The sequence below is a fragment of the Cydia fagiglandana genome, chromosome 23 (assembly GCF_963556715.1).
Source record: "Cydia fagiglandana chromosome 23, ilCydFagi1.1, whole genome shotgun sequence".
Taxonomy (NCBI): domain Eukaryota; kingdom Metazoa; phylum Arthropoda; class Insecta; order Lepidoptera; family Tortricidae; genus Cydia; species Cydia fagiglandana.
The window spans coordinates 556,556-584,464 of NC_085954.1; the positions used below are offsets into that span (position 1 = coordinate 556,556).

General features: G+C 39.4%; 1 protein-coding gene across 1 annotated transcript in view; it reads right to left on the bottom strand.

Moving 5' to 3' along the window:
- LOC134675738 (uncharacterized) overlaps nucleotides 1–27,909 on the bottom strand; it is a 272,173-nt gene that overhangs the window by 5,922 nt on the left and 238,342 nt on the right. Inside the window, exons 21-33 of the mRNA XM_063534048.1 lie at nucleotides 16,359–16,462; nucleotides 15,863–15,991; nucleotides 15,064–15,305; nucleotides 14,444–14,628; nucleotides 13,878–14,042; nucleotides 12,652–12,796; nucleotides 11,673–11,785; nucleotides 10,376–10,489; nucleotides 8,845–8,960; nucleotides 7,043–7,244; nucleotides 5,211–5,350; nucleotides 4,558–4,698; nucleotides 4,022–4,111 (exon numbers count right to left, since the gene is read on the bottom strand). Of these exons, the coding sequence (XP_063390118.1) occupies nucleotides 4,022–4,111; nucleotides 4,558–4,698; nucleotides 5,211–5,350; nucleotides 7,043–7,244; nucleotides 8,845–8,960; nucleotides 10,376–10,489; nucleotides 11,673–11,785; nucleotides 12,652–12,796; nucleotides 13,878–14,042; nucleotides 14,444–14,628; nucleotides 15,064–15,305; nucleotides 15,863–15,991; nucleotides 16,359–16,462 (1,886 nt within the window). The remainder of the gene's footprint in view (nucleotides 1–4,021; nucleotides 4,112–4,557; nucleotides 4,699–5,210; nucleotides 5,351–7,042; nucleotides 7,245–8,844; nucleotides 8,961–10,375; nucleotides 10,490–11,672; nucleotides 11,786–12,651; nucleotides 12,797–13,877; nucleotides 14,043–14,443; nucleotides 14,629–15,063; nucleotides 15,306–15,862; nucleotides 15,992–16,358; nucleotides 16,463–27,909) is intronic.

Sequence of the window (27,909 nt, forward strand, 5' to 3'; positions counted from 1 at the left end):
CGCAGTTACCTACTAGAATGACCGCGACAAATATACCTAAAGTTATTCAAAAATATAGGCAAAATCTGGAATACGCGACAAGATGAGAAACGTAACATGGATATAAGTATACTTACGAATAATTTTTGACACTTATTACAATCACGTTTACACATCACACACACTTCTAATATTTTTTGAAGTAGGCACAGGAGTAGTTAATACGTGCGTCGTACGCGCAACCTCTTCCGAAGGAAAGTAACCAGGAGTGAACCGGCCAAAATCTGTCCTTATAGGGGACCGGAGGGGGACTACCTACTAGCCTGATAAAGCATAACTGACCACAACGTTTAATAAATAAAGCACAAGTTTACTTTTTTGCAACCGACACTAAGCAGAAAAAGCATAAGGAAGAGTCATACGAGATAGAAAAAACATAACGTGCAACTTATGTTTTTTCAGATTCCCAAGAGTTATGACTAATAATTATTTTATACTAACAAGAATGAACACTTCTGTCAACTTATGGGTTTTTTACATAGAAATTTTATAGAAAACCAATATTATGATTTTTCTTCTTGTGAAATAATTGTTCGGCTCAAATTCAAGACAAAGGAAAAAAACACAAGTCGTCAATTTAGTACTTTTCTGTCTATGAATATACACTTATGCTTTTTCTTTCTCAAAAAGGCAGTAACTTTACCAAAATGGCGTGTAGTTATGCTTGTCTAAATCGTGACCTGTTAGAGATAAAGAAATAACTGTTAGATAGAAAAATCACATTTTTCTTCCTGATTTCGAGGGTGTCAAAAACTCAATTTCACAAAAATTGTCACTTATGGTTTTTTTTCTTAAGGCGGCAGAGATATAATATACTTAAAGACGACGTCTAACCGAGCTGTCACTGTTACCACTTTTGTTTAGTGTACGATTAACAATGTTTTTCTTATTTTTTCGCAACTGTATTAAAAAACGTCGTTCGATACACGTGCGGAAATGTCATTCTTCACTTGTCCCGAGTCTTGCCACTCGCCTGCGGCTCGTGGCAAGATATCTCGGTACTCGTGAAGTAATGACATACCTTCCGCACTAGCATCGAAATGTACTATTTTTTTTTTATGTTTGTTACTCCATATCTCCGTCATTACTAGATCGATTTTGAAAATTCTTTTTTTGATTGAATGTATATGCATACAGATTGGTCCCGTTTTTGTCAAAACCCAGTTCTGATGATGGGATCCATGAGGAATCGAGGGAACTCCTCAAATCTTAAAGGCATACATATAGTGATTTTTGGGTTTTTATCAACAAATCAAGCATATACACCCAAAAAAGTGACATTTGATGAAGTGGAACTGCTGATGATGATCAGAACGGAACTCTTTAACGACGCATAGTTCACGGTTGGCGATTTGTCTTCTTCGTTATATTTGTTAAGCAAGTTAAGTTTTTAGGCCACATTTTTGTCAAGCTCGAGTTCTGATGATGGGATCCATGAGGAATCAAGGGAACTCCTCAAATCTTAAAGGCATGCGTATAGAGATTTTTGTATTTACATCAGAAAATCAAGCATTTTCATTAAAAACTGTTGTATTTGATGAAGTGGAACTGCTGATGATGATCAGAACAGAACTCTTCAACGACGCATAGTTCACGGTTGGCGATTTGTCCTCGTCGTTATGTTTGTTAAGCAAGTTAAGTTTTTAAGCCACATTTTTGTCAAGCTCGAGTTCTGATGATGGGATCCATTAGGAATCAAGGGAACTCCTCAAATCTTAAAGGCATGCGTATAGAGATTTTTGTATTTACATAAAAAAATCAAGCATTTTCATTAAAAACTGTTGCATTTGATGAAGTGGAACTGCTGATGATGATCAGAACAGAACTCTTAAACGACGCATAGTTCACGTTTGGCAATTTTTCCTTTTCGTTATGTTCGTTAAGCATGTTAAGTTTTTAAGCCACATTTTTGTCAAGCTCGAGTTCTGATGATGGGATCCATAAGGAATCGAGGGAACTCCTCAAATATTAAAGGCATACGTATAGATTTTTTTGTATTTTCATCATAACATCAAGCATTTACATTAAAAACTGTCGCATTTGATGAAGTGGAACTGCTGATGATGACCAGAACAGAACTCTTCAATGACGCATGGTACACGTTTGGTGATTACGAATTTCGATTTTGACTTGGACTGGGACCCGGACTCGGACTCATACCCGGATCCGGTTCGGACCCGGACTCGGATCCGGATTCGGACCCGGACTCGGAACCGGACTCGGATCCGGACTCGGACCCGGTCTCGGACCCGGACACGGACCCGGACACGGACCCGGACACATACCCGGACACGGACCCGGACACGGACCCGGACACGGACCCGGACTCGGACCCGGACTCGGACCCGGACTCGGACCCGGACTCGGACCCGGACTCGGACCCGGACCTTGACCCAGAAAACCACTATGATACCTTAAGTAAATAAACAACTATGATTACCTATCATAAAATTAATGTAGGTATAAAGTACGATGATGCCAATCTTACTAGCCCCTCCCGCTTAAACCCCCGTACACCGCACGGCATGCGCCATTAAGTGGGTTAGGTTAGGTTTGAACTGCGATCCTCACAGAACCGAACAAGGATTAGGTTAGGTTAGAACTGCGAGCCTTACAGAAACGAAATGCTACTTGAAAAGTGGGTTTGATTAGGTTCGAACTGCGATCCGCACAAACCGAACTGCTATCTGAGGAGTGGGTTAGGTTAGGCTAGAACTACGACCCTCATGGCTCCTCTTCACGATGGGCCAACGCCGGCCACTCCAAGGGACGCATTTATGCGTTAGAGGGAGCAAGTGATATTGCTATCTCATTCTACCGCATGGCTGCGTCCCTTGGAGTGGCCGGCGTTGGCCCATCCTGTAGAGGAGCCATTATACAGAAGCGAAATGCTAGTAGAAAAGTGGGTGGTTTTACCTCCTTTTCTACATAGTGTACCAACTACAATAATCTTTCACCGGCCCCCATGGAAGTCGGTTTTTTTTTCTTAAAAATTATATAGTATTATATTAAATATTTGCACATTGTTAATAAAAATGTGGTTACAATTTTGGTGGTCATTTACTATTTTTGGGTTTACAATGATTATTTTGGAGTAATTTGCTTTAATAGGATAGCAAGATTTAATAATTTGGTTATAATTTTACATTAAAATGGAGTTCTAATTTTGGTGGTCATTTACTATTTTTGGGTTTACAATGATTATTTTTGTGTCATTTTCTTTAATAGGATAGTAAGATGGAAAAATTTGGTTATCATTTCACATTAAAATGGGGTTTGAAATTTGGTAATTATTTACAATTTTTGGGTTGATAATGATTAGTTTGGTGTCATTTCCTTTAAAAGGATAGTAAAATGTAATAAAATTGGTAATCATATCACATTAAAATGGTGTTATAATTTTGGTGATCATTCATTATTTTAGGGTGGTAAAATATATTTTTTTGGTATTAAATTTTACTAAATCTGGTGATCAGTTAAATAGCAGCCTTACAAAAATGACAATCGAATGACAATCAGTCTTACCCATCGAAAATAGAACACATGTTTGAAGCGCCGTATGTGGGAAATATATATCCCTTAGCGTGGTAAAGAGTTAAACTGGTAATGTTTCCCATACTACGAACCTTACAGGATAATATAATCATACTCTCTCATATCTCTCCCGGCCTTGCAGCACTGGCTGAGGTAAGGACCTAACGGGTAGTTAAGCTTCCTTTTTCTCTTCCCCCCTAACCCTCCCCTTCTTTTTTGATGAAAATTTATAAAAATTAAAACAGAGAGCCGTTTAAAAACTGCGGGTTCAGGTTTTTAGTCCGTAAGAGTCCGACACTGTCTGGGCCTCCCTTTCCAGTCGTCCATGATGGAGTTTCCTTAAATCGCAGTTTTTAAGCCAAAAATAATTTCATAAATAAAAGCAAGGACTCTCGTCTTTGGCCCCTCAGGCGGCTCCCCCCCCCCCCCCCCAAATAAATAATCATACCTTGCGTGAGAGCGGCGAGAAGCAGTGTGTGTATTTCCGAAGGTTCCTCGTTGCTCACGCTGCGTTGGAGTCTTAATTCGCCTGATGTATCTGTCAATAAAAGTCTACACTCAAAAAATAATAATCATCAGCTTCAACTTGAAAGTATTACCAAAAGTACATGTAATGACTAGTGGCTCTGTGAGCTGTAGAACTCGAGAACCCCCATTTTTGAAAAAAAAAAGGAAAATGAATCGGCAAATATGAGATTTTTGACCTCATCCTAAGGAAGAATGTTAAAGGACAACCGGAAACACGAAAGCATTTTTATCCAAGCTGAAAGGGAAATGGTAAGGACGGTTAAGAAATGGAATGCGCTCCCGTCATCTGTATTCCCTGAGAAATATGACCTCGGTCTCTTTAAAGCTAGAGTGAATAGGCTAGTACTGAACCGGTCAGCTCCATATTAGGCTCTGTCTTCACTTTCCATCAGGTGTGATCAGTTTATAAATTAAAAAAAAAAGTTTCGCGCAAAAATATGTGCATTATGGCCTCACCACACTGTCCTAAAGCTTCGGCCACGGCCAGGTCGGCCACCTGCGCGTAGCTGTCGGCCGGCACGCCCAGCAGTTCGGCCACCACTGCGCTCTTGGCGCGCAGGGATCGGGTTATCACTTCGTCTAGCCGACGCAGTTGTTCTGCAATGCAATTAGTAATAATAGGGGATATTATTGCAATGTTCTACCGCCAGAGTGCAGCACTACCGACTCTAGTAAATTCATAGACTAACTTATAAATATTGTGCCTTAAACTGTTTTTTGACAGGTTTTCACAGACAATAAAATATGACATTGATGCATCAAGGCGGTTTGTTAACAAGGCCCTACCGGGAAACGCGGATATAGTTAATCGACATATAGTTAGTTATCTGCCTCTTTATCGCTAGAATAAGCATGACTGATAGAGAGGTTAGATAACGAAATTTCGATTTTCTTGTTTCGCGGTAGACCCCCAGATTGTGACAGATAGTGGTAGGGGCGCTACCTACGCTGTTTCGCGTAATATTCTCTATTTGTTAGTATTTTGTACTTTTTTAAGCATATTTTTCATTATTAGTTAATTCTTTAAAATGTTAAATGTTACTACGGATATATGGGCCGGAAGAGGTTAAAGAAGTCGCTGGCAGAGGTTTTTATTAGGATATTCGTACCTTGCGGAGTGAAAGCCCTGATGGCGGTGTGCGCCTGCTCAGCCCGCGCCGCGCTCACGGTGACGGCGGCCTGCGGCTCGAGGGCCCGCGGCGGCGGGGCCTCGTGCGTCGAGATGCGGGACATGGTGGGCCGGCGGGCTCTAACAAATTCAATCACAAAAATTAACTTGTTTTTTATATCCCAGGTACTAAAACCTCGGTTGGATGGCCAATTTACTATCCAATCATACATTTTTAGTACTAAAATGACCGACTGATTTTTAGCGTCCCTAAAGCTCATATATGGTGGAAATATTCGCTGTATTGGGTAAGGTCTTGGTAGCTCAGATGGCAGAGCACTGGCCTAGCGATCCAGTGGATCCAAGTCCCTACCGACACCCAGTGGCGGGACTTCCATACAAGCCCAAAAGCCGGGCTTGCCCTAAGGCAACTAATTGCCTTACCGAAATTACGTAGTGATAAGATCAATAAAGATTATTTTGAAAATCGCGCGCCAAACGAACCCGTATTATTAAATTCAAGCCACAGCGGCCTCGAACCGCGGCACGAGCGTGTTGCAAAATTATGCCGCGGCGTGGCGCCTCGTCCGCGCGAACTAAATCAGGCGGAGGATGTTCTAGCTATCCTGCTCGAACTCGCACTCGTTGGCTTGCAACCGTGCTTGCTTTTTCGTCCCGCTCTGGGCACTATCAGCCTACAAACCGTCAAAGAACGATGTAACTATTTGTTGGTATGTATAGCAATTTTATAAGACGATTTATGCTTGGATTTTGTGTGAAGTTAGCTGCATAAGTTCGCACAGCGCGCGTTCGCGTTTACTTCAAGTGTATTATTATTTAGTTGAGCCGAGTCAGTGGTCGAGTCGAAAGTAACGAAAGTTTGTTTAAGTGAATTTGATTAAATAGTGAATGTGAATTTGTTCATCGTTGTGGCGCTTAGTTTAATAAGTGTTAACAATGGATCAAGAAGTGGTTCCTTGTGACGGTTTGAAATGCGTCCACGTTTTAGTCAACCAAAACAAGGTAAAGTCTTTGACCTTTGTCGAAAAACGGGACCTAATTTCCGCGGCAAAACCAACACCCGACTTGTGTATTTCTCAGTCAAGTCAGTCGCGTAAGAGAAATTTCTGTAGGGCCGTCTACAAAACTCATTGGATTGTTGGTTGTTCCCATACAAATAAGATGTATTGCTGGTGTTGCATATTTTTTTCGAACGATATTAACGTTTGGAATACTTCTGGCTATAACGATTTAAATAATTTATCTGGAGCAATAAAGAGGCACATGAATTCCGGTAAACATATGTGTGCAGTGATTTCTTTTAGCAATTTTGGGAAACAAAGGATCGAGGCCTCTTTGTCGCGACAATTATCAGAAGAAATATCAAAACATAACATGCGTGTTGACAACAATCGTAGTGTTTTTCAGAGGTTAGTCGATATTGTGTGCCATTTAGCACAGCAAGAACTTCCTTTTAGAGGACACGATGAGTCAAACACTTCATTAAATAGGGGCAATTTTTTGGAACTTGTATCGTTGCTATCAAAATATGACGGCGTTCTAGAAAAACATGTTCAAAGCGACAAACCAAGCTCGAGCTATTTGTCTAACAAAATACAAAATGACATTATTCATTCCGTAGCAGACGTGCGCTATGATTAGCTCGCCTCGTCACGCTAGCAGATGCATTTGACCCCGAAGAGTGAAGATTGGACAGTTATTACGAAAACATATCTTTCGGCTTGCCCTACTCCAAAACCCTAGGCACGCTACTGCCGACACCGTGAAATTTTCCAACGTAGCAAAATTATTTCATACAACATCAATACTCACACATGCTTATCCTCCCTATCAACAACTTCATCCTTCTCGCGTTCCTTCTCTTTCTCCTCCTCCTGTTTCTCCGCTTCCCTCTCTCTTTCCCTCTCGGCGCTGACCGCTCGTTCCCTCTCCCTCTCGGCGCTAACTCTGTCCCGCTCTTCTGCTGCGGCGGATTTCTCGGAGGCGTCGGATGGGTTGCGGGATACGTTGCTTCCTGTAGATACAAAAAATGGACTTTAATGTCTTCGGTATAAAGTATAATTTTATCTGGCCTTCGCTCACATTTTGCTTAATGAGAGAGTGAGACACAATGACATTGGACAGGTCACCCTAAGCTAGGTGATACCAGAGATATAATATAGATACTCGTAACTCCGTATAAGATAAATAAAGTCTAAGAAAAAAACGTGCCTCGGAAATCAAGAAAAAGTCATTCTCGAATAGATGGCGCCATACCTTGAACCTATTCTCGGCTAGATGGCGTTGACAACACCGTTTGATATTTAACAATTTTAACACATATCAGTGAAAGAACATGGGTCAGTATGGAACAATAAAAATTAAAAATCATTTATCCCTAAACATATTTTGATTAATTTATACAATTTCAATTTAATTTTAAGTTTTAATCGTGTGTCGATAGATGGCAGTAAATGTACCGTGACTACACAATTTACTTTGGCAATAGCTCTCTTTGGTGATACTAAACAGCTAGTTTACTATTACTTATAAAGAGAAAGCCAATTTTAATGTCATTTTGTATGCGTGACGTGACCTAGACTCTGGTGCCAATGCCGGTTAATGCCTATGAATATAATGAATACCTCAGAATGGTAATTAATCTGTCTTTTAGTATACTGTGTATAGTGCTTTTGAGTTCTATTGTATTTTATCGTATTAAGGCGGAATTCCACCAGAGTGCGGCACAAATATATTCAGTACAAAAATGCTCGTTCCGCAGTTCCGCACACTGGTGGAATCCCGCCTTCAATCCCGCCTTTAGTGGTAAGAGAATTTGGAATAGAGTTACTTTCATGGTCAATTACGTAGCTACAGTACTTACATTTACTGCCATCTTTCGACACAAGATTAAAACTGTTAGAACGCCATTTGACGCATCACATGGGAATACACGGCCTGACCAAATTCCTGATAATGCCCGAATAGTTGCCACTCCGGGGAATATTATTGGTAATGTTCCGCGCTAATGAAGTTACGGTTCGTTACATACTTATGTTTTACTGTTTATACCTATACCTTGTTAGGTTGTTCTCAAAGGTAATTATTATTAATTATTAGCGTCTACGCCTCGGCTAGTCTGTGGCCATGAGTAAACCCATGCATAATAATAATAAAAAAAAAAATTAGGCACTTTTAGTTACATGGGTTTTAATACTACTTACGGACTATATGTAGATGTAGTTATCGACATGCTGAATGTCCTAAGTACGACTGAAACCGCATAGTCTAATAATTTTTTGGCAAAAATTTCAATTTTGGTATAAGCTTTTATCGCTGACTGTCTTTTCTTACGACAGACAACTAATACTCATCGAGACAATTCTAAAAACCCCTAACACAATTAGGTTGCATTGTTTCATCACAGAGTTCCTATGGCCACCTCCTGTCTCCATCATCAGATCAGCTCGATGGTACCATAATATTGCATTGTCATGCGATTTATACATGCATGCAAAATTTCAGCTTAATCGGAAACCGGGAAGTGGATCAAATTTAACTTGCAAGATTTGATTACAGACAGACAGACAACGGTCAGGTGAAATAGGCAGAACGCCTACCACTTAGGCACGTACCTTCGTCGTCGGTGGTGCGGCTGGCGGTGGAGGCCGAGTGCGTGTGCTGCGGCGTCAGGCTCGGTTTTTGCTCCGCGAGTTTGGCCAGAGGACATTCCTGGATGTTCTTCACCCATCTATTCATGAAAAAAGGAAAAGGATGTGCAAGTTTTTAAGTATGTCGATCGAGGTTAACGCGATTGGTCCGTTAAGTGAAAAGTTGTAAATAGCGGCCAGTTGCAAGTCTTATTTCAATATGGATGTCATTCTGAATCCCTAACAACGTTTGTCCTAAAGTCACTTGTCCTAACTGGTTTGTTCTAATGGGCACATGCCCTAACGATCGATTGTCATAACGATTATTTTCCATAATGTAAGGTTCTGAAAAATGGTTAGGTTTTAGAACTTGCTGCCACAAAAGTGGGTTAGGTTAGGGTTTGAACTGCGCCCCTCAAAAAAAAGAAAATATGCTCAATAACATTAGGATAAGTACCTAATCAATAATAGGGAAACCAAAATTAGGGTCTTTAGTGTCAGGACAACTGATCATTATGACAAAACAATACGAGTATTAGGGGATGGAAAGATAAGAGAAAAGACTTTAGGGATTCAGATACCTTTTAATATGCAATTTTGTGATCGCTGCGCATGCACTGTTAGTGCTTAAAATAGAGAACTAGGTTCTCTCAAACATGTCGCGAGAGTAATTAAAAATAAGTTAGTTAAATCATAAAATTAGCTTAATGTAAAGTCTCACAACAGTTTAAATTCATAGAATGTATGATTATAATAATTTACTCGACACTTGTATCAATCAAAAACGTATACTTTTACTCTGAGACCAAAACTGCGAACAGACAGATAGGCAGACAGACATGAGGTAACTATAAAGGTATAGTCGCGGACGGTCTAGAACGCAAAATGACTAATGTAATATTTTGCCTATATCACTTTTAGTTTACAACGCGAACGGTCTAAAACGCAAAATGACCATATTTTTATATCACACAGGTTAGGTTCGTTAGTTATCTTCAATAATGGCCGAACGCCAAATAGCACAGAATAGGAGCCCCGCGGCAGCGGGGCTTCGTCGACATCACTAACGTAAAGATAAAACGACGAAAATGATGTAGGCACTTTGAGTTTTGGACCGTTCGCGATGTAGACTAAAAGTGATATAGGCAAAATGTTACACTAGTCATTTTGCGTTCTAGACCGTCCGCGAGTAACCCGATAGGCAGACAAACTGTGGTGGCTATAAAGTGTACATAAATAAGCACATGCATGGAGGCAGATGAGACGCCCTTGCACACCCTCACAGAGTGCCCTTGCCTAATGCGTACTCGTGACCTAATCTGGGGCGGACACATATTGCGCCCGGAGGAGGTAGTCTCTCGAGACCAAAAGGATCCTGCAGCTGTTTGAAGTTGCAGGTCTGGATCGAGAGTTGTAGTAGGTGGCGATCACAATAGATCAGGAATGGTCGCAGTGATACATAGGCTTTGGAGCATTATATAGCCCCTAATAAAGAAGAAGAAGTAAGTGTACATACGTGGCGTATTCTGCGGGCGTGTTGGCGGACAGTTCGTGCATCTGCACCCCGTTGATGTTCATCAGGAAGAACGTGTTGCGAGCCGCCGCGTTCGGCCGGAACAACACTTTATCCCTACAATATAGGTATACAATACATGTTAGCAAACAGAATAGAGTGTACAGAGGACGATTGTCAAAGTAAATTATGTAGCCACTGTAAATTTACTGCCATCTTTTCCACAGAAGATTAAAACTGTTAGAAAGCCATTTGACTCTGATCCTTACTCTTTCACTGATATGTGTTAACTTGTTATAGATTAATATTAACGCCATCTACTCGACATTAGGCCAAAGGTATGGGGCAATCTTTTCGAGAGAAAGCGCCGTAACCTTCAGCATGGTGTTAATATTAATATTTAACAAGTTAACACATATCAGTCAAATGGCGTTCTAACAGTTTTAATCTTGTCGAAAGATGGCAGTAAATGTAAGTAGGTACTGTAGCTACATAATTTACCATGACAGTAACTCTTTATTTCAAATTCTCTTTGATGTTAGTGACGTAAAAACGTTCTACAATAGTACATTACGATACAAAGGAGGAAAAAAAATCAAATTCGAAACGAGTGACGATAAATTAACGACCGAAGGGAGTATTTTAAATCGACACGACTTGCGAATTATGTATCGTACAACGTTTTACAGTATATGGTCCTTTACATTTTCGCCATAGTTACGTAATGTGCCAATTATCGCACTAGTGTGGTAAAGTAGCACCATATGTACTGTAAAGTAAGTTTCTTTGATAGTTAAAAGTTTCAAGAATATCTCAGGAGCCTGACACAATAAGATCCGATTTTTATTTACAAAAAGGTTGCATTTTCCAAATCGGAGATCATGCAATAATTTCATGGAACTTATAAGTGTATTGTATATGGAATTTTATTTAAATACCGCAAACTGCTATTGGATTCGAACGAAGATATAAAGATTCCCAATGTTTAATTTGTACCTTATTCTATAAGTAAATTGGAACGAATTTCGTTTGTTTTATACAGCAACGAAATAAAAGAAATGCTACTTTATTTGGTTCATGAAAAGTTCAAATTAGATTACAACGCATATGTACATTCTAATGTACATTTAGGGCCACTTGCACCATCCCACTAACCCAGGGTAAAGCGGTTTAACCGTGTCAAACGGTGCTGGTAACCATGGTAACTCCAGGTTTAACCGGTTAACCCCGGGTCAGTGGAATGGTGCTAGTGGCGCTAAGTCTCAGGAGGTAAAAGAAGAAATCTATTATTTGTACGAACCATTTGACGAGAGGCGAGAGCGCCCCCTGCTGGCTCGGAGCAGGAATGGGCCGGAGAACGAACTTGTCGCCTTCTCGCTGCAGGAGGACCAACACGTCCGTCAGCATCAGGGCCTGCAAATAGATAATATTAGTTTAGCATTATTCTAATATTGGATTAACTACCATAGTGAGCGGGTAAGATGGCCGATGGGGTCGAAAGTGCTCGAGTGGAGACCACGGACTAGCAAGCGCAGCGTAGCACGTCCACCCACAAGATGGACGGACGACCTTGTTAAGGCCGCCGGAAGACGCTGGATGGGGTATTCGACCTGTCCAATTTCTTGGTCCAATGTGCATTGCGTCTCACACTCTCATTAAGCAAAATGTGAGACGCAAATGCAGACAAGTGGAATACCACCCTTTGGCAGACACTTTCGACATGTTTTTATTTGACTGGGCCAACGTGACTTTTACTTGTTGTTTGGGAGGCCATAATAAATTGAGCGCTTCTTCTAAACCTTCATTTTTGACGACCGGTCTGGCCTAGTGGGTAGTGACCCTGCCTGTGAAGCCGATGGTCCCGGATTCGAATCCCAGTAAGGGAATTTATTTGTGTGATGACACAGATATTTGTTCCTGCGTCATGTTTTCTATGTATTTAAGTATTTATGCATTATATATATCGTTGTCTGAGTACCCACAACACAAGCCTTCTTGAGCTTACTGTGGGACTTGGTCAATCTGTGTAAGAATGTCCTATAATATTTATTTATATTATTCTATCCTGTTCTAGTCGTCGCCCATGAGGTGGACGGACCAAATAAAGGCAGCAATGGACGGCCTCTTGCACGAATGCGCTAAACGCGCAGCCCTCAAGGAGGAGTGGAGGCGAGCCGTCAAACGTGTCACAAAGGGAGACTTCCAATGATGAACACGACCGCTGTGTCAAGAGTATCCCGATCAAGAAGAGAGAGATCCTGTTCTAGAAGATAACTCACCAGCACGCTGATCTTCTTGTTGCCATCATGCCTGATGGCCAAGTCTCCTTCCATGCGCAGTTGTCGCTGGGTTAGGTCCAGTCTGCGCAACTCTTCCCATTCACTGCCCGCGCGGATTTCCAGTTTGTTCTGGATTGTTCGAAGCCTGTAAAAAAAGTACAGATTGTCAAGAAATGGCGTCTGTCAACTTGCCACAAGATCCTAACAGATGGTGTTAGCATTTCCTACATCACTCTTATTGTGTTCCGAATGTCAGTTACAATAAATATGACTCCTGACCAACTGCCAATTGACTTCGGTCCCCAGGCACAACACACGCCTGGAGAGATTACTTTCTATTACGTTTCTCTGCCTTTTCACAAAGTCTTTATATACCAAGTAATTTCTTAAGAGTTTGAAACACCTTAGAAGTTACTATCTGAATAAACCACAAATGACTTTAATAATTAAGGAACACAAAACTATGTGATACATTAAAATGTTTGGACTACTTATTTACTACGTCCGGGTAAAAAATTTAGATGTCAAATTTAAACTCAATCGGTCCATTAATTATAAGTTTAAAATGGCGCCATTAGACACTCTATTTAAACTTTATAAGTAAAATATCGTAGTTTCAAAACTCTGCATTAAACCTTTGCCGATATTGTGGGCGCGATTCAGTGGCGCTGTCGTCGTTTGAACGACTCGTTGGCAGGGTAGCCATGTCACTTGTGGAGTAACCGTAGATTTATGACTATGTACTTCAGGGAGTAAGCCAGAAAAAAAAATGACTATGTACTTATTTTCTAATAAGTATGGTTTATCTTTCAGTCACTTTACTCGCCTCAGTGTCTAATAACTTATACCTATGGTTATTCTCAGCGGTCCTAATAACAGTGACGACACTCTGTAAGAAATCTTTGCCGGTGTCCCGAGCTGTCTTCAGCTCAGCTATGTTTTTGTGTCAGGGTCGCCATGTAACGTGTAGATACCTGTGGCCATTCTCAGCGGCCCTGATGGCAGTGTCGACACTCTGCAACACATACTTGTCGGTGTCCCGAGCTGTCTTCAGCTGAGTTATGTTTTTGTGTCAGGGTCGCCATGTCACGTGTACATACCTGTGGTCATTCTCAGCGATTCTGATGGCAGTGTCGACACTCTGCAGCACATCTTTGGCGGTGTTCCGAGCTGTCTTCAGCTGAGCTATGTTTTTGTGTCAGGGTCGCCATGTAACGTGTACATACCTGTGGTCATTCTCAGCGGTCCTGATGGCAGTGTCGACACTCTGCAGCACATCTTTGGCGGTGTCGTGCGCTTTCTTCAGTTGGGCGATGTCCTCGTCCGTGTCCGCGTCTGACTCGCACACCGTGTCCACGATGCCTTGTAGGAGGAGCTGGTACTTCGTTAATCTGGAATAAAATGCGACAGTTAATGGTTTGATTACTTTAAGAGATTGAAGGAGATTTGTGACAAAAAAGAATGATTGGTATATATACCTTTCACGTGGCTGAAGACTAACCCCCTTATTTTTTTAATTTACGGGCCTGATTTAGTTAAATTGTGTTTTATCGCTTTCTTACAAATACATAAGTCAAAATTGTCTTAGGGTGGTATTGCACCTGTACAATTTATTTGTCCAATGTGTATTTTGTCTCATATTTGCTTAATGAGAAAGAGAGACGCAATGACATTGGTCAAAGAAATTGGACAAATGAAATACCACTCTTAAACTCTATCATTCAACTTTTATTTTTCTCCTCAATGCCGACAATTTTTTAAACGTTTATAATAAAAATGTTCCAAAACTCACCTCTGCCAGACACAGGCTAATAGATCTCTCAATTGCAATCTTCCACATCTCGGTAGCTGCTCACGGGCTGACAGGAAATGGTGCAGTTCTTTGTTCTTCCTGCGTCGTTCGCGGAGAGTCTCCAACGCGAGCCGTTGGCCGCGGCAGAACCGGGACAGGCAGGACGCGTAGCCCGAGTCACCCAACTATGGACAAATACCACATATTAGCTTTCATAGATAAAATACCTCTTTCGCTTCCTTCACTTTCATAACATTCCTCATAAACGCTCGACGGCTCAGGGTGCTCTTGACCTGGCCTTTCTTCAGGATTTCCCCGATCTGATCAGAGAAAGTCCGCCAAGGTCTACCCCTTCCAACACCCGCTTCTACTTCTCCCTTATACACTCTCTTTGTCAGCCTTATTTCACCATCTCAACATACCTTTCTCAATTTTTGTTACTACATCTTCGTTCAGTCCACACTTTTCCCTTATCACACTTATCACTTATCAGGTATGTCAGGATCGTAGCAAGATTACTCGAATCATTCCTCAGCGCCCTCATATCCGCGTACAACTTCATGTGTCCCTCTCTAACACCAGGCAAGAGTGCTAAGAGTAAGAGAGATAGCATTACTCACCGTTCCAAGCATGGCATCAGCAACCGCCCTAATCGGTACAATATGGTTACTCGAATCATTCCTCAGCGCCCTCAGATCGGCGTACAACTTCATGTGTCTCTCTCTAACTCCAGGGAGGTTGGGGAAGAGTGCCCTCAGTTCTTCGGCGGGTAAAAGAGACGGCTGCTTTTCGAGAGGTCGAAGGAAGTCGACACCGAGGACTTTGAGCCAACGGACGTGGGAGCCTTCGGAGACGATTAGTTCTGTTGGAGAAAAACAAAAAGTTGTTATAATCTGGCAAAAACACAACTTTTCAGTCTATAAGAACCAGGAAAATTACGCGTAATTAGACTAGCAGCGTAAAACAAAGACATTATTGTTGGACAGATTTAGAACGCAACCTCATTAGATAGGTTTTATTTTTCTGTTCTTACTGACATGTGTCGTCACATCACTTCTTGACTTTCTTCAATATATGAAATACGTTGCTGTTATTTGTTCCCGTCTCATTTAACTTTCAGATATCTTACAAATAACCATCAAATATGATTCTCTCTGTTTGAAATGAGACAGTCCTGGGCCAAACTATATTTCTTACAAAAGTTTAGGGACACATTTTTAAATTTTTACAAAAGTATAAGTCATATTTGAAGACCTTCTCAGAACCATAAGAGTCAAAAGGAATGTAGTGGATAGATCGCTTGTTTGGCACCGACCGAGTAAATGTAATGTAAATTGCTAATTTCCTTGCACGCAATGTTCTTCTGTATTTTTTTTGGCCTTTCTACACAATATAAGTCTCTCAATGTTACCAACTCACCATGGATAACCTCCTGACGTTTCCTGTGCCGCTTGTCCAGGAGCAGCGAATCCAGAATTTGAGGGGGGAGGCTGTCCGCCCACTGCGGGGCTAGCGGGTCTTCCTCCTCCGACCAGTCCGATTGGGAAGCTGGAAAGTAAATTTCAAGATTTATGATGTAATAGAAATGTGAAGATCCACTAAAGAACCACAATTGTCCATATAACTCAGAGCCAGACTTAAGAGGCAGTAGGTATGCAAGACAATATCTCCTGAATGTCAGTTGACAGCAAAAAACTGCTTTGAGTTTTAGAAATTGAGTCCTAGGAGAATTGTTCTCTTAGTTAGTTTTTACGATCTTTCTTTGAAGTGCTTATAAAACACTACACTTATAATTTGAGAAATATGATAGATTTAACGCTTCAAAAATTTGGATGTTCCATGTACTATATGGATCTTTGAATACAAAATCCATTCCCCCCAGACCCGAAGGTATTTAAAGAGAAGAACATCTCACCTTGCGGATCAGCGGGCACCGTGGTGCTCTCGTTACTTCTGGAAGACAGGCTGGAGCTGCTGGAACTGCCTGATGGCGCCGTCGCCGCGCCACCTTCAAGGTCACTGTAAAACCAAACGGCAGCTGTTAACATTCGTAAGGACCCAGTGGTGAAACAGATAATGTGATTTTAGTTTAAGTAACATCTTTGTGTAACTTGAGTTCTGTGATGTTAGACAAAAAAATATAGCATATAAAGTTGCCATAAGTAGTTATGGCGAACTTATTTCATTATCGGAAATGAAAAATACTATTTTTTGGAAGTATTTAATTTTACAGCGTGATTCCCTAGTCCAAAACCAACAACTCAAAATATGTACGTATTAATTGTATATTCCGCGTTAAAAGATTACAAAAATCTAACGTAAACAAGAATTTACATAGTAAGTAGATATGTTAAGTTAAGACGTAAAGATATAAAAATAACGATCATTTACTTAACTAGTGCCCTAGTGTCTCTCAATGTAGACACTTGATCATTAAACTCACATCAAGGCTTGAACTAAAAACAGCATTTATCATCAATACATCAACACAAATATGGTATCCCCTTCAACCGCACAATACCTGTTCTCGATCTAGCTCTAAATATAGAGATGACACACAAATCGAACCAAAGGTCGGTCGCGAAGGAAGCCGCTCCAAACATCGGCCGGAAACTGGACTATTCCCGTACACAAACGCATCTAGACCATTCACTTTCCGCACTAGCGTTTAAAGCACAGTTGCAAATAAGACTTAGTTCTTTGAAGGCTAGGTTACAATTTTCATTAGGTTATGGAATAGTGAGAGTAACCTGAAGACTTACAGTTGTAGATATCCTGTTATATAACTATAACAGGCATAGTCTAATAAAACATGGTCTTTCCAGAGTGACACAAGCCTACGTCACAATCACATGGCCGCTATATATAGCGTTATCGCATATTATCATATAGCGCTGTCGCATGATGACGTAGGCTTGTGTCAGTCAGGTGACCTACAATAGACGGGAAGAGAGTACCAGGCGGAGTATATTATTATATCATGTATAACAGGTTAACTCCTAGTTGAATTAAACACCATTGACTGGATAAAATGCAACGCGTAGTATTAGGTATAATGCGAAGAAATGTATAAAAACTTTGGACAGACAAGGTGCTGCAGTTTTCGTTCTGTATTGTTTTCTTTTATTGAATAATGCAATAGTGAGGGACTAATGCAACGAGAATTGTGTCAAATATATGTTTCTTTTAATGGAATTTTATGTCCTGGACGCCAGCCCTTTAAGCCAAATCTCATAGAAAAAGGGGCAAATTATGTTGGCGCCATCTATGCAAACGTTTGCCAGTTGCCAACCCCATTGACACAACTTGGAAAGCTAACCACGAAACAAAGAACAATAAAACTCCAATAAACCCAACACGTGCCAAAACTTGCACGAGACCAATGTGAACTAAAACGCTATTATGATTCAATGAAATTTAATTGCCATTCGAAACGGAGGCCGATCCTGCCTTAAAAACTTGAACTGTGATCTTATTTTGATATGACCTTTGCCTTGTAATCAGAAGTCTCCCACGCACCAATAAGGGCGAGTGTGGAAGCATGCTGGGCCCATAAGCTAGGTATTGGGTTTGGAGTGGAAATCTACAAGGATTGAAATAAGAAAATATTATACTGTAGCAGAAATGTAAAACTGAAAGTATATTCATTGGTAACAAACCAAAACGACAGAATAAAAAACCACAGACAAACACAATATAATCGCCAGCTAATGGCATTAGGTTCAAAACCTGTTTGGTTTATATGTTCTAACTAATACCGTCTCAGACGACACATATCATTTTCACGAGAGCCGTTAACGCTGAACGGTGCAGCCGCGCACACTGATTCAAGGCAAGGTCATCCCTACTAAGCCCAACTATTATCTTTACTATCTCTTAACTAACCCCTACTATCCCTCCTGTAATTCCTATTATAATATTTTAAATACGAAAATTATTCCCTCTAGAATATATATAGAAATCGATATAGATGGCGCGGGGGAAGGACATTGGGTAGTTTTGATAAATCATCATCATTCCTCGCCGACAAAGTCGCAGACAGAAGCTAGTATGAAAACAATATGAAAACCATATCAAATTGTTAAGGTATAATCGTCCCCACGATTGTTGATAGTGTAAAGGAATATTGTACAAACAAGAACAGGAAACTGCAAATTTGGCGAGCAATGAGCTGCGCCGTATTTTAACCTTTGGCATCTGACACACGACCCGAGTTAACCGAGGAACAGTACAATAAGTTGGATGAAAACTCAAATCTGGCGGTGATGGCGGAAAGAACTGGACTCCTTCTTGAAGGAGTGGCCAGACACAGCACTGGCTAGAAATCAGTGGAGAAATTGGGGGAAGCCTTTGCCCAGCAGCGGGACACGACAGGGTCCAAATAATAAAAAGTAAATATAGTCATTACATAGAAGTAATTTGTCAGCTAATGCATAACTATATCTGCAAGATTTTGTGTAGGATTCCTACCTAAGTAGAAACCTACATCTCTATATACATTTTGATGTCGGCCTGACCACCATAATTGACATTAAAATTAAATGGGAACAACATAATAAAATATCAATACTATTTAATTACTTACACAGACATCTTCGACTGACTACTCACTTCAGCATGAATAGGTACATTATTTTTTTAATTACAAAGACATCTACTAAGTACTTAGTGCTCAGCGTGAATATATTAAAATTATCAAGCACAGCAATTTTATCCAACTCTCGTACAATTTAAAGCGCTTCTGATATGAAATTATCCGCCACGGCGACGTAATTCGCGACTCGAGAGCACTCAGCCCTAATCCGATTCCATCTCATCTCAGCGGGTTATTCCAACACTTATTTGTTCTATTGACTTTTGTGAGAGCTTTTATAATGATTGACAATTTTGTTAAGTTTAAATTTACTAAAATAGTTTAGGACTTCGGATCAGTTTAGTCTGAAATAAATGATTTCTTTATTTCTTGTCACTGCTTAAAATTCAATGCCTTTTTTGTTGTTCACGTGTATGAAAACACAAATATCAATATGTAAACTAGAATCCATGACATGAGTAATTTTTCCTTCAAGATATGACATCTTTTTTCAGTTTATAAAGTCTGAAAGTTCTAGTCTTTCCATTTGACGTAAAGTAGGTGACCTAATATACAACCTTGAGGTACACCCCAAATAAATTTCACCATTAATCATTGTTATTACTGCCATGATTAATATTACTTTACCACAACCAATTTAAAATGAAACAAATCCCCATTATCCCGTTTTTGATCCACACAAATCAATAATGAGTCGAAAATCTATTTTTAGGCCTCAAAGGGTAACGTACGCCGTGATGGATGATAGCACCGGACACCGTTTGATCGGTATTTGATGGGTTCTAAACAGGAGGCCATACAAACAGACATGCGAAGGATATTGAATCTTAAGTGAAGGGGTGTAAGAAGGAAGATTGAACGAGGGGGGATGACAAATGAGTTGCAGATTAGATTCGACGGCAAATGAAGAAGCAATTAAGGTATTGGATGGGCTTGGTACTGATGTATTGGTATTTATTTGGGAAAATGGTGAAGGTGTTTACAAGACCTTGCCAAAATAGTTCTACTTGTACCTGTACAAGTAGAACTATTTTGGCAAGGTGTATGTGTATACATATTTATTTCTTGCTAATGATTATTAAAACCGACACCATAAATTTTATACAGACGTAGGTTTTTAGACAGGAATCCTACATTCAACCTTGCAGATATACTCGTAGTAAATTACTTACGTGAATCATTGAGCAAAAATGTATTGCATGTACGAGTATATTTAATATACATATACGAATATTATGGTGGACTTAAAGTGCTACTGGATTTGAAGACACTATGTAATTGTTTTTAATGTTTCTCAATAATTACTTTATCTGTGCTATACGATAATGTATAAATTAGTGTGTATTCGTTAGTATCTCACGTGGAATTTTCTACTAGTTACCTAAAGGCAAAGGGAAACTATACATATAACTTAATTCTCAGAACTCGATTACCTAGACTGCAATGTCAGTATTTACTACGATTACTAGGAAACTATTAGATGATGACATGCTGCACACCCCGTGTTCATAGAAGTCGGTCACGGCCGGGGTAGTGTGGGTCCACAACCCAGTTTATGTGGGAAATGTTTGATGTGTTTAATATTTCCCGTAATAACAGGAACCCCTGATTTTCGTCGTTAGCTTTCCAAATTGAGTCAATACAAATTATTAAAAGAAACAAGATCCGTCTTCTGCTATTTCGAACTTAATTACGAAGTATTAAGAAAACAGGCAATAAGTACTTATAATATTTAAGTTTAATTTTCTAAATCCATTCAATTTAATCCGTCTTCACGGACACGTAAAACGCCACACAACAAGTTAATGAATTCCAAAGTCCTCCTCATATCACCAAAATCGAGAGCATCCTAATGTCTCAGCAATAAGGAATCACCTGCACCAAAACCTACGTCACAGCGCGACGGCAGCCAGGGGGCAACGACACAGACAGACAGACAGACGCCTACATGAGGAAGAAAAAACTACAATAACATATGAGACGGATCCTTACGGCGTTTTGGAAGGATAAAGACAATGCGAGTGGGTGAGCGTTTTTTGTAACTTATGACGAATTTTTTAAAGGTTAAAAGTGAGACTGATGACATACGACATCGCATTAAGACAAACGAGATTACGCTTATTATAAACTATTTATTGCCGCCTAGGATTTCAACCGCGTAGAGTCGAAAAATTCAGCCCCTTGAAGTCGAAGTTCCAAAAGACCTTTATTAGTGTATCACTAGGTACAACATTTGAAGAATACGTTTAAAATTTTAATGTTCCTTCAGTAATTTAGGCTGTGTATTGTCATGTCTGTCAATATCTGACGCAACTGTCTCCTGTAAGTATTTAGATGTATTTGTGTCGACTGTCGGTGTAGGTAATTTCGGAAATCCGCAATTTGAAAAGAAAACAAATACAATTCAAATGAAAGTGGATGATTTAGATTATTTCTTCCTAACTAACCTCACAAATTTTGCATCATTCTTGCACTGAATCGAAAGGTTTTAAGAATTTTCTGTATCAAACTAGGAATTCAATATGACGGCGCTCCCAAGTAAATACAGATATATCAAAACTGGCAGCAATGTATTTTGTGTGTCTTGGCTAGAATCACTTAAAATTCCGGACTGTTAAAAGCAACATTATTGAATTCCTCGCATCAGAATGGGATCAAAGCACGGAATGGGTCGCAAGAATTTGCCAAGTTTTGTTTTAACACAATGTTTTGGACTTATATTAGATTTTATAGGGAAAATACTTGAACAAAATAAATATCTTGTTATTTTTATAAGTTATAAATAAGTTTCTTTGACGGTTTAATATGTTCCAATTACTTATAGTTAGTGTTAAAATGAAGACAGGGAAATTAATAAGAAATACGTGTTTTGACTTGTTTTTCAAAAGAAGACTTTTTGTTACTTGGGGTTTGGGGTAACATATTAAATACTTTTGGATTTTTGGATTCTAAACTGCTAATCACAAGACAAGTAATCTCTTGTTTCTAATTTCACATATTTATTATTAAAAATTTTATATTAAAGGAAAAAATGGAAAAATTACGCTTCCGGCAGGACTTGAACCCGCAACCTCCACAATCCGTGTGTTAGCTCTGCCAATTGAGCTAACACACGCTACACACACACTAATACACGCTAATACACACACACGCTAATTTTTTCCTTTAATATAAAATTTGGAATATCGCTCGCAGACGTATCTGCATGTTAAAAAATTGATTTATTATTCAACTATAGAAGTACCTGCAAAAAAGTGTCATGCTTTTTTATTGTCGAAAATTGTTCGTGTCGAAACCAGACAATATTTCACCTATTTATCAAATGTCGGTCTAAAACTATCTATACTGAAATAAAACGTAGTAACCCTTCCATCAGGAACACAAGGTTTCAAATTTCTTGCCGTTCGTGTCGGGAGCCGTTTCTTGCGATTCCAATTTCACGGCAATCCCGGGCCCTTAATGATGCGATTCGAGGTCGGACATTAGGTACATTTCGTACGGCATTCGGATTGAAAATCTGATCTTAATCTGATATAAACTTAATACCTACAAACAAAAATGATACTTAAAACATAATTAAATAACTAACCTACAAAACTTAAAAACTAAATCTAAAAATAAATAAAACTAATCTAAAAATAAATAATTACAAACTATCCTGCGGAATGGTGCCGTAGATGCTGGCAGCATTTCCCCGCTGTATCGCAATACTTATTCTTTGTGCGAGGAAGCTGCCAGCTCTACGATCACCAGTGGCGTCTGCTATCCTTTTGGATAAATCCTTAAATAGTGTAGACGCGGTCGGACCCCACGGGCCAAGGGTCTCGACACCGAAGGGTACGAAATTGATTTGACATTGATTTAACTTCAATTATATATTATTTTTTAATAATTACATTTTGAACCTAGTGTAGGTGGTTCGGAAACTAGCATGCGGATTTTTTTGTAAAATTTGGTATCGCGAAAATTGAAAATAGAAATTACTTTATCTGCCTCTCTAATAGCTATTGCATATTCGAACGATAGAAAGGCAAATAGACGAACGAACGAACGAAGTGGTTCGTAATAGGATTAAATGTAGGGATCCTATCTCGTCGCATAATAATTAATTGTCATAATGTAATGTTACGCATAAAACTTTATTCGCATATATTTTCTACAGCTGAAACAGAAAGTATTTTCGAAAATATTTTGCATAGGTTGTGTAGAATAGGGTAGGTTAGGTTAGGTTTGTGTTATAATTTTTCAGAAATATTAATATTTTCAGTACAATAACAATTATGCGAAATGAGTTTTATGCGTAACATTACATTAGGACAATCAATTATTATGCGACCCAATATGGACCCTTAAATGTAACTATCGGCAATTTAACTAAAGTAACCCGAGGTGGAAATGTAAGCTGACCATTTTGTACTGTGAAACATTGAATCAAAATAGCGAAGAAGATTTGACTGTTCTATAGAAAAAATTGGCGTGTGATCAAAAGGCACAAAATAGCCAATTCTTTAGCATTGGCGGAATTGGTGCCTTAGTGAAAATTGCGCAGTACGACCTACATAATATCGATGTAATCGTTGAAAACTATACTGTACCGGTGCGAGTGACACGTATGTGCAATGAACATACACCTCTCCAATTCTTCCCCAAGCAACCCAATTTGCTGCTTTTCTCCTCCAGATTGTGCTTGCAATCTTTTAATGTCATCCTCCCATCTGGTTCGAGGTCTGTGATCCGGTCTTTTAGAATGGCCTCCACCCTAGGACTCCCACCTATCATCCCGACGACATACGTGCCCGGTTGTGCATGTGTCAAATTAATATCAAATAGGATCAGATGTAAACATTCGAATGCCGCTTCTAATATCGTGACTAGGGTTTGGTTTTCGCTTGAAACGATAACGTGGGATTGGAGCAGAAACTCAATTTCTTTTATATCAGATTAAGGGATGTGGTTTGGAGAGAAATGTTACTCTCAATTTCTTAAAGTTTCTGCTGAGTCACTGATGGATATAAGGCTTAAGTTTACGTTTAATATAGATAATCCCCTGGCAAACAAAGGGCAAAGCTTGGTATAATTATCTCTCTGCGATAGAATTTGAAACAAGATCTGACGACGGACGAAAGTAGTAGACATCGGTCGACTCTCGATCGGTACTCTGAATGGACCGGGCACGTATATCGTCGAGATGAAAGGTGGGGCAAGCGTGTCCTAGCGTGGAGGCCATTCTAAAAGACCGTATCGCATACCTCGAACCAGATGGGAGGATGACATTAAAAGATTGCAGGCACGCTCTGGAAGAAAGAGAGCAAAGTGGTTTGCTCGGAGGAGAATTGGAGAGGCGTATAGTCAACAGTGGGAGGATACTCGCTGAAGAAGAAGAAGAGATAAAAAAACTCCTTAAGCCGGCGACAGTGAAGAGACCGATCTATGAACCGTCGTAATATTCTTCTAAACGCATATGATAATAATAACTCCACGGCCGATTCGGCCACGGCGACTGCTATCAACTCCGTTGCTGTCTCTGGAGTGCTCGCAAGTGGCTGACGTAGCCGATCTTGTTACTAAAAGTTCGCGAACATTGGGCATGTGAGCACACCACTTGTGTAATTACAATGTATTGCCGCAGGTGGTCTCGCTTTTATATCGTCGCGCTTGGCATCCAGCTCTAAGCGCCGTCGCTCAAAACATACGCATATGATAATATGTGAGACACGTACTACTTGGTTACATTACTGTAACTAGGTTCACTGTGTATGCAATTGATTCACTGTATACGATTCATACCTTTCAGACAGCGTCCTCCTGGCAAGTAAGCTGACCGCTGGTGGCTGCCGTCCCGCCGGCAACGAGACATTGCGTGAGACACGCGGTGGCGCTTGAGTCGCCATGATTGTTCACTCTACTTTGTCCACTGTGTACTCTTGACTCACTGTGCACACTTAGTTCACTGTGTGCACTTGGTTCAATGCTTGGTATATACTTGGGACACTGATCACATAGTCACATAATCACTTAGGCCTTCTGCTATTAATATGACAAATATGTTCAATGATCAAATAGAAATTGATACATTTTGTACAGAGAATCCATACAAAATTCAAGTAATAGTTTTCATTGCTATTAATTGTATATTAATTTCCTGGTTTAAAATATTATTTCTTATTAGAAGTGTCTGAACCAGGGAAGGAGGAAGAGGAAGGATAGGAAAGGACCTTTACTACAATATAAATTTTGACGTATGTAAGTTATTATCTAGATTCTAGAACAACGATTTAAGTTTTTTACAAAGCTGATCGCTTAATTTCGATTATACTAGAATCCACTTTTATATCCAACTGTACCTACAATATACCTGGACAACTGTACCTAGTGTCTATTACAACGGCCTCATTAGATAAAAACTGTCTTGTTCCTACATTGCCTATCTCCCTAATATAGACCACAAGGGCGCACGGAACTCATATAAAAATGCACCTAGCCTGAACTATTTAAAACCATCCTTAATCCTTTGTAACAAAGTATACATTTCCTTGAAATGCAAACGCAACAGTGGTCAAGTGCAATCAAGCGAAAATCGCCTTTAAATGTATGAAGTAATGATGAACGACTTATTTAGAAGAACTGAGTATGGTCATAAACAGCTCAATAAGTATCTATCGTAGTTTTTTCTAGTGCTGTGATTTCTTCCGCGGTTTGAGAGCCATATAGAAATAGTATTTTGGACTGCATAATTAAGTTAATAAAGTACAGTCATCTGTACTATAATATTATAACTGATCATCATCATCTCACACGAAAAATGCTTTAAAAATATCTGACAACTGCGTGTGTGCCAGATTTTTATAGAAGTGTGATAAAAATAATTGACTAACGAAAAATTACGGATGGCGTTGATGAAAATATAAAAATATTCATTACTAGCCTTTGCCCGCGACTTCGTCTGCGTGGAATTAGTGACAGCAGCTAAAGTACGTATAGCGACTAGATAATGCTAATAGCAATCATTCAATTCGCGCATTGCTTACTTCAATTATTAGGCAATTCATTAACACTTTCAATTCCACCCCCCTTTGCCCTCTCTTCAGGGATGATTTCCGACATAACTATCCTAACTATCATAACTATCCTTCCTAACTAACTATCCTAACTAACATAACTATCCTTCCCCGGGACTCAAACTATCTCTATACCAAATTTCAACTAAATCGGTTTAAGCGTGAGAGGTAACAGACAGACAGACATACACACTTTCGCCTTATAATACTTTGTGTATTTTAGTATGGATTAAGAAATCTTTTTTTGGTAAGCAATTACCGTCGCCAATGGGCACTTGCAACACCAGAGTGCAAGAGCGTTTCCAGGATTTAAGATGAGAGTATGCTCTTTTCTTGAAGGTCTACTTATTGTTAGATTAAAAGCTCTTGAATCCTAATACCGATCAGAATTATATTGATGCCCATGGGAGAATATTTGCAATAAGACATATAAAGAAAAAATTGCAAAAAAATATCGAAGATAATAATTTTAGGTCTTTTTTAGGGTTCCGTACCCAAAGGGTAAAACGGGACCCTATTACTAAGACTTCGCTGTCCGTCCGTCCGTCCGTCCGTCCGTCTGTCACCAGGCTGTATCTCACGAACCGTGATAGTTAGACAGTTGAAATTTTCACAGATGATGTATTTCTGTTGCCGCTATAACAACAAATACTAAAAACAGAATAAAATAAAGATTTAAATGGGGCTCCCATACAACAAACGTGATTTTTGACCAAAGTTAAGCAACGTCGGGAGTGGTCAGTACTTGGATGGGTGACCGTTTTTTTTTTTTGCTTTTTTTTTGTTTGTTTTTTTGCATTATGGTATGGAACCCTTCGTGCGCGAGTCCGACTCGCACTTACCCGGTTTTTCTAACCATCCAACGAACAGTATTATCTCCATAATACACAATTTAAATACTAAGGCAGTCGGCTTCAAAGTTAAGACCAAGTAATTAACTCTTGTTTACCTGTACCAATTATAATTACATTCAATTAAGCCCGTATCTCGAGCGGCAACAACACAGATCGTGTCAATCCGCCATAACCGAGACATACTAAACTTAAACCTAATTTAAAACGTCATACACGGCGTAGAATATTATAGCACGAAACCCGACCTTAACACGGTTATAATTAAGTTCATAATGATAAATAATGTTAATGATTTGAGGCTGTTTTGTTGTAATTAAAAATCATATTGCTATCAACATGTAACTAAGCAGGTATAGCATGTATTTTAATAGGATTAAAGTACATAATGCGTTGTGTTGTAGAAAAATGTACCTCTAGGTAACGGTAGATGGTAATGTTCGCTCTTTAAAAACATTTGGATTATAATTTTATATTCAAATATAACTAAATATGAGTTACTTATTGATTTTTAATATTATAGTATCGTTGGTTCTCACTCCGTTTTTACTTAAAATGTATTAGTATAATCAGACAATTTATTAAAGAGAGTGATACATTTTTCACATACGATACGACATATTATGAAGCAGTATTATTTATAGTGGCTAATCTTGCCGTACAGCGTGGTAACGCCGCCAGCCTTCTTGGCACCCTACCGGTCAGAGATGGGCAAAATACATTCGAATGACGAATAACGAATAAGAATGACCAAATCATTCGCGAATGACGAATAAGTTTTTCGAATGATTATTCGTACTAAATTTATTCGCGGATAAATCATTCGCGAATAATTTATTCGGCGAATAAATTATTCGCGAATGAAAAAGTCCACGAATAAATCATTCGCGAATAAAATTGTTCGAATAGTTGCAGTGCCGGCCAATAATATATAGTAACCTTTGTGTGTTTTTGTATGAACTT